We start from the raw sequence: 7,797 nt of genomic DNA, 5'->3' as shown, positions 1-7,797 counted from the left end.
AGAAAAATTCGGGTAAAATTTTCTCATAGTAATTGCTAAAAAATTGATAATTGCATTACCCACATGGATATATAGGTCCCTCAGTGGCTGGTGTAAGAACTTCTTCGGAAAATCTTCAGTCTACCAGCTTTGTAGACCCCCCGAAACCCTTCAATATATTTTGTGGCGAGACGTTTAATTAATGACGGAAAGCTTCTCTATGATTTTCTACTCAGCAGATCACACCATAGTCAACATAAAACAGGAATAAATAAATAAATAAATAAAAAGAAGTTAAAATTCATGGCAACAGAGGATGTAACTAGAATAACTTCAACGGCTGTGCCCTAGAGAGTGGCGAAGAAGGAATTGAGATTTCAGGTCGGCGAAGTTGCACTATAAATTTCTCAACTTGCTTCGTTGGTAAATATATAGGCCATTGGAAGGCTTAATTAATCCAAAAACTGTTCATCGGAAATTTCTGTCTGCCTTCCTTGACTTGGCTTTTTCGCTTTTTAAAATCGGTTGGCCACACATCTCGTATCAAGAATTTCTTGCTAACGCAAATATTCAAATACAGTTCTTTATACACACATGCACGCGCACGCACGCGCTATAGGGTTCAAATAGATTCTTGACACCAGGTAGATGTTATTAATTATTGCACGAAGCCAATGATGCATTACATATTTAAGATTGAGTTATCACTAGATAATAAAATATAAACTGCATGTGTTATAACTTTGAGAATATATACCTATCAATATTATAGGACTCTTATATACTATATATTTCTTAAATCATATCCTTGTATAAATTAAAATTTCATCGGCGATAAAATACCAATAATTCTTACGTGTTTCCATGCCTTTTTCAAACCTTGAATGGACAAATTCTTTTTCTTACAAAATCATATGAGATTTACCACCACAGAGAAATAATAATAAGTACCCCATTTTTCTAGATACTTACATGGATTTTTAGTTTAATATTTATATTCAATAATTGTGGTTATTCACAAGAATATATTGGATCAATTATTTGAATTTATATTTAATAAAATCTATTATAAATTACAAGTGTTTTCGCTGCTCAGTCTAGAGTCTTTAGAAGTATGTTTGGCAGTATGGTAGCGGTTACTTTTCAAATAGTTTTTCGTGCCGAAATACATGTTAATAATATTTTTTATTTTTTAAAAATCATTTTTAACATCAGCACATCAAAACGATCCAAAAAGTACAAACCAAACTTAATTTTTTTAAAAAAATTTAAAATTTCAGCAAACACAAATTCAAACTCACTACCAAATAATCTCTTAGTAACTCGTTACTTTCTTGGAGGATACTGCCACAACATGAGTGTCTTTTTTTGCAAGAATTATTGCAGCAGGATAATGTGAGAATGATTCAAAAGATATCACGTGCGAGTTTAGAGTTCCCAAGATTTAGCTCAAGACCACAGGTTATAATTAATCACGCAATAATAAGGAAAATTGACAGATCAAAACCAGCCCTTCATCTTAAAGACAAATCTCGCCGCATTAGATTAGTCAATGTGGTTACAACACACTGACAGTGAGAGGTGGTGATGTCATATTACAAAGGGATAAACAACTTTTCTTTATTTTTATATTTTAAATTAATATTTTTTAAGAGTTTTTAAATGATTATAATATATTGATGTCAAAAATAATTTTTAAAAAATAAAAAAAATATTATTTTAACATATTTTTAAGTAAAATTCATTTAAAAAATAAGTATAATTACACTTTCAGACACGTTGCTATCTATCTCCTCGCCGCGTCCATGTCTTTTGATTTTTCTTGGTTGTCTTACTTCGGAAATTAAGAAGATGAGAGTGGAGGTCATTGGTTCTTGATTCTGCCTTGTTTTTTTTATTTCCATTTTCGATGTAGTTGTAGGAAAGTTTTAAGCCATATGCATTAAGATTTTTGACTTGTGCTCATTAATGCCTATGGGGTCACAATCGACACTAGTTGTAGAATCTGGACGTGGCGGAGTATGTAATATATACGGAACTTGTGCTCATTAATGCCTACTACATCTTCTGAAGTCGGTTATTTTGAAAAATAAATTTAACAATCATTATTATTTTTAATTCTTTTTCTATGATATCAAATCGTGGATTTTTTCTTCATTCTTTAAAATACATACACTGACAGAGCTTTATTGAAATTATTTTAATAATATAACTAATTTATTATTAATTATTTATATAAATTTAAATTTTCATAGGTTTACTAAAAATTTCAACTCAACAATAAAATTAACAAAATATAAAACGAACATATTAAATAAATCATTATTTATTTCATCTCACAAAACATCTAAATCACAAATTTAAATTAAATTCCATCAATTTACTAACAAATACAATTTTATAAAATTTCAAACAAATTTCAAATAATCATACATTCATACGACAAATTTCTATAGAAAAAAATTATAAAATAATTAAACACCCAAACAATATACATAAACTACAAAAATATACAATAAAAAATAACATTTTAAAATTGAGTTCAAATAAAAAATGAATAGTTTTGCTTACTTGAAATGAGAAATCCTTAATAAAATTTAAATTGGAACATAAATGCTGATAAAATAAGTGTTGGGGTAGCTGGATTTGTAGTGAAAAATTGATTTGTGATAAAATTAGGAAAGGTTGTGATGTTTGTTGCATAACAAAATGAAGGAAAAAAGAAAAAATGAAAGAGGAAGAGAGGAGAGTAATTTATCGAGTCATAAATTAAATATTATTGGTAAATTTATTGATAGATTTAAGTCTGGTGGTAATTTTACCTGTAAAAATAACAAATCATTGTATCTTTTGGGTTTTTTTTTCATTATAATTTTTTTAATACATATTGAGAAAATATTTTATTAGTGTTTATTGATAAATAATATTCAGTTTACCATAATTTATCAATTAAAATATTTCATTAATATATATCTTTTATATTTATCAGTTTTCTTAGCTATGATTTATAATCCTAGAGCGCAGCTCTTTTTAACTTCACATTGTCATCTACAATTATTTATTTCTATTAACCGAAAATCAATAATTCATCAATATAATTTTTTTTTTCTCACAAAAAAATCATAATAATTGAAGAAATTATCGTACCCTAGCCACGTCTGCCAACATGTATGAGGACAAAATACGAAATTTCCTGGAAGGTGCAGTATATATGCATACAAAAGTAATCGTAATATTCCAGCTCCTATTTATAACTGTATCTTTCAAACCCTGAGAACAAAGAGAAACAGAAGAGTCCACTGTCTTGCTTTACTTCTTACAATTTAGTGATATCGATCATTGGTTTTGTTGCAAGCCCAGCATGGCTTCATTGCAAGAACCATGGCTTTTGGAGAATGGCAACCTTAAGGGCTCAAGCAAGGAGATGAGACATGGAAGGACTGCACACAACATGTCATCCTCATCACTGCGCAAAAAATCAGACCTCACTCTTGTGTCAAAAGTAAAATGTGGAATGCTTAGACTCTTGTTAACTAATCTTCAAGAGGTCATTTTGGGGACAAAACTTTCAGTTCTTTTTCCTGCCATTCCACTGGCCATTGCTGCTCAATGCTATGGCTTTGGGAGAGTAAGTATCCATTTCCCTATATTTCAGTAGCTTTTAGGGTTTGCACAATAAAAGAGAAAGGTTTGGGCACCTTGGCGTGTGAGGCGATCATTTTATGTGATCAAATCATCTTAATTACATGTCTATGGCGATTGTCTCAAATGGAACTTAATGATGATAGACTAATTAGAATTGATCCACTGATCAGCACATTAATCCGATAACTAATTAAAGGAAAAATGAGCTGTTGCATTTGCACTTGAATGCACTGCACCGCACCACCCCTTCAAGAATCTGTTGAATTCCTGTCGTCAATCATATATATGACCGAGGGCTCTGTGAAGCACCGGGTGAAAATGTTAAATTCCTATGATTTATTTATTTTGAGTATGTTGTAAGATCTTAATATTAAATATGTTTGCTAATATTGCCATTCATATGAACTAAGACGTAATTGAAAAGATTTAATTAGTTCTGTTCAGTTCTTTTCCTTTACTGGTTTCAATCTAACAGTGTTTTTTATTAATTTCACGTACCAGCCCTGGATTTTTGCTCTGAGCTTACTTGGACTGACCCCACTTGCCGAACGTATCAGCTTTATAACAGAGTAGGGGACTATTTATATCATATAATATTAATTGATTTTCAATCTTATAGCTGCACACAACCATGCTAAAAGTAGAATTGGGATTGATCGTTTTCAACTTTGTTTCCAAAAATTGCAGGCAAATTGCTTATTACACCGGTCCAACAGGTACTGATCAACCTCTCAGTTTTCTTATCTGTCTTCAATACATGGCTGATGATTTGCATTTTGGATAAAAACTGTGTGCATGGAAGCCAAAATATATATATATATATATATATATATATATATATATATATATATATATACACACTGTTCTAGTTATGTAAGAGGAGGCCAACATTTCAACATCAAATTATTTTAATTAGTCATTAAGAAATCAGCATAGATGGTCTCGTAAATCATTCAGAGTTCAGGAATCAAACTAAATTAATTTAAAAAATGATGGGATCCATTCGGTTCTAAGCCTTTCTCGTGACAAGAAAAATACAAAAACTGATAGTTGTTTCTTGGGGATGTGATTCAGACTCCATGAGGAATTCAATCTACCAACAGAAGAGATTTTGTCACGTATCATCAAAAAGCTTCTTGCTATGTCATTTTCTTTCAGTCATCTGCCACTTCAACAGGATGAAGAATTCTTCACATTAGTATAATCCCTAATCTTTTTAGCCATATACATGTTAATTATTTCAAAGATCCTAGACAGAAAGAAGAAGACATGATTAGCATCGTTTTTGGACTCCCATACTTTGCACCAATAAAAAAGGCGATGTGCCCACACCCAGACTCACAGATAGTGAGCCTGCACCATGAAAATAATGGTTGATCAATGTCCTTGTTGATCCTAATTGGCTTTGTCAGCCTTGCAAATAAGAACCCTAAGCCAGTAAAAATCCAGCCATCACTGGTGCATTTGTATAAGGTTAATCCATGTACATGAAAAACCTTGCTGGAATTGGGCTTGTAATAATACATCATACATGCTTGTGTGGAAATTTCAAAATTATTGAAGGAAACTCAAGTAACCATGAATTCAATTCCTTTTTATATATCTTTGTTTTTGCAGTGGGAGGGCTACTGAATGCAACATGCGGCAATGCTACAGAACTGATAATAGCAATTTTTGCACTGTGGCAACACAAAGTCGGAGTGGTGAAATATTCACTCCTGGGTTCCATACTATCAAACCTGCTATTAGTTCTTGGCACCTCGCTCTTCTGTGGTGGCATTGTCAACCTTGGAAAGGAACAAAAATATGATAGGGTAAGCTAGCTGCTGTAATCTGAAAAGTTCATTAGTTCTGAATCCCTCCTCTTCTAATTATATGAGGGCCAAAGTTTGATCATAACATTGACATGGTTATAAATGAATGAGCAGAGACAAGCTGATGTGAACGCACTGCTTCTGCTTTTGGCATTGCTGTGCCATATGTTGCCACTTTTGTTTCGGATTTCTGGAGCCTCTGCTTCCCTCACGGCTGTCCCAACACTGCAGTTGTCGAGAGCAAGCAGCATTGTAATGCTGGTTGCATACATTACATACATCGTTTTTCAGTTAGTGACACACCGACAATTATTTGAAGCACAAGAGGTGATTAATTGGTCTAATAATCCGTTTCCATCTGAATGGTGTGATTAAAATGTATTTGAAGTTTCTTCAAGATAGATTAGCTGAGATATTAATTACATGGTGCAACTCATCAGGATTCGGAGGAAGACGATGGTGATGTGAATTCAGAAGAAACACCTGTGATAGGATTCTGGAGTGGAATAGTTTGGCTGGTTGGAATGACTGCTGTCGTGGCCTTGTTGTCAGAATATGTTGTGGGGACAATCGAGGTAGCTACTAAACTAATAAGCATCTTGTAAAAGTAAGCTTCTTAGCTACTTTTAATATTACTGTGGCATGAACTGAAAAATATACCTTTTTTATTTCACAGGATGCTTCAGAATCTTGGGGCCTTTCTGTCAGCTTCATTAGCATTATCTTGCTGCCAATTGTTGGAAATGCGGCTGAACATGCTGGAGCAGTCATTTTTGCTTTTAAAAACAAGTTGGATATATCTTTGGGTGTTGCACTAGGTTCTGCTACTCAAATTTCTTTGTTTGTGGTGAGTTTCATAATTAAAACTCAAAGGGTATCGATCTTCCGACCTAACCTTTCTCCTTTTCTGAAAAAATGAAAAGTCTGAATCAAGTCATAACTTATATTTGCTATATGACTTTCAGGTTCCACTCTGTGTAGTTGTTGCTTGGATGTTGGGCATTAATATGGATCTTAATTTCAATCTCCTTGAGACTGGTGCTCTTGCGCTATCAATAATCACCACAGCCTTCACCTTACAGGTAATATATGCTACTAATTAACCAATTCTTTATCAGTTAAGCTAATAACACCAAGATTACTTTTTAGAATACTGATTAATGGAATCTCCCGTTTCTATTTTTAAATCACTGAAACTTGATATAGCTCATTTTATGCAGGTTAGCCCTTTGATTTTTAATGAGATTTAATTGCTTTATTTGTTACAGGATGGTACTTCTCATTACCTGAAAGGATTGACTCTATTGCTGTGCTACGTTGTTATTGCAGCATGCTTTTTCGTATCCAAAACACCACTGAGTAAGGCCTTGCAAAATTTGTAGAGGCTTTGTTAAGAATTTAAAATCTATCCCTTCCATCCATTGCAATTCCATTTCATAACCAGATTTTGTATTTTTATTCTTTTTCAGACCACGGGAATGTCATCGACGTGGGTACTGTCAATTCCGAGGTCGGAGTCATCCGAGGTCGGCCTTTTTAGGGTTGCTCCCAGAATGAAGATCCCAGCATCAAAACATCATCAACAGATTGGATGAATTTGTTATTCTTTCATTTTGCTCCACCTGTCCTGGCCTGCATGCCTGCCTGAAAGCAAGCAATATTTTGCATTTTGCTTGTCGATGACGTACTTGTGATCCCTTCAAAGCTTAAATGCCAGGCGCCATTGTAGCTTTAAGAAGAGAGGCCACAGCTTATGTAATCTATAGATTTCTGGGTGTTTTTGCAACCGAGTTTTTGTATCTTATGCCAATATATAGAAGTTGGCATATGGCACAAGGGTTATTAATCAGTCTTGTAGCAAAATAATTAGTCAATGAGAAGAGTTAATTGTTTGTGTTTGCAACTTGATTAATCTATATTGTTGATCATCTTTTTCAAGAACAGATGCTAGCGATGTAAGAAATGCCATGTAGAGATCCCAAGAAGTTGTAGTACAAAAAAACACAAAATTAAAATAAAGTAAAAGGAGTATATAAACATTTTAAATGATCTGATAAACATATTGGGTTCTGCCTAAAATGAACGAATAGTTTTATTTGTTTTATTCTTTCATCCTTTAATTCTGCTCTCTCCTATTATGAAGTTGAATTTCAGAAACTTGTTGATGGAAAAACACAAAGAATACTAAATGAGTGGCTCATGCCGTAAATTAATTAACCCTAATGTTCTTCTGATAAGAAGAAGAAAAAAAAAAGTTGGGTGTGGTATAATTCCAAACGATCTCAGGGTTCAAGTTTTGGTAAAATGGCACGCTTTCAAATTGGGTCTCAAAAATTTGGCTTGGAGGAGTTATTTTATA

The 7,797-nt window shown here is 33.0% G+C and overlaps 1 protein-coding gene across 1 annotated transcript; it reads left to right on the top strand.

Moving 5' to 3' along the window:
• The first annotated feature begins 3,239 nt into the window (after window positions 1-3,239).
• LOC118048440 (vacuolar cation/proton exchanger 3) lies at window positions 3,240-7,341 on the top strand. The gene is made up of 10 exons (XM_035058107.2): window positions 3,240-3,607; window positions 4,126-4,193; window positions 4,312-4,340; window positions 5,242-5,438; window positions 5,553-5,765; window positions 5,879-6,013; window positions 6,115-6,285; window positions 6,404-6,520; window positions 6,707-6,797; window positions 6,908-7,341. Exons 1-10 carry the CDS (start codon window positions 3,341-3,343, stop codon window positions 6,976-6,978), a joined length of 1,359 nt encoding a protein of 452 aa, XP_034913998.1. The 5' UTR covers window positions 3,240-3,340; the 3' UTR covers window positions 6,979-7,341.
• The last annotated feature ends 456 nt before the right edge of the window (window positions 7,342-7,797 follow it).

The sequence above is a fragment of the Populus alba genome, chromosome 6, assembly GCF_005239225.2.
Source record: "Populus alba chromosome 6, ASM523922v2, whole genome shotgun sequence".
Classification (NCBI taxonomy): Eukaryota; Viridiplantae; Streptophyta; class Magnoliopsida; order Malpighiales; family Salicaceae; genus Populus; species Populus alba.
The sequence above is the reverse complement of the archived record's forward strand: the minus strand, read 5'-3'. Positions and strand labels throughout refer to the sequence as shown.

What these genes read in the sequence shown, in the direction of transcription:
- LOC118048440 (XM_035058107.2), top strand. Translation starts at nt 3,341, where the DNA reads ATGGCTTCATTGCAAGAACCATGGCTTTTGGAGAATGGCAACCTTAAG. An exon ending in TTATTACACCGGTCCAACAG is followed by an intron (nt 4,341 to 5,241) that starts GTACTGATCAAC and finishes TTGTTTTTGCAG; the next exon opens with TGGGAGGGCTACTGAATGCA. An exon ending in AATTATTTGAAGCACAAGAG is followed by an intron (nt 5,766 to 5,878) that starts GTGATTAATTGG and finishes GCAACTCATCAG; the next exon opens with GATTCGGAGGAAGACGATGG.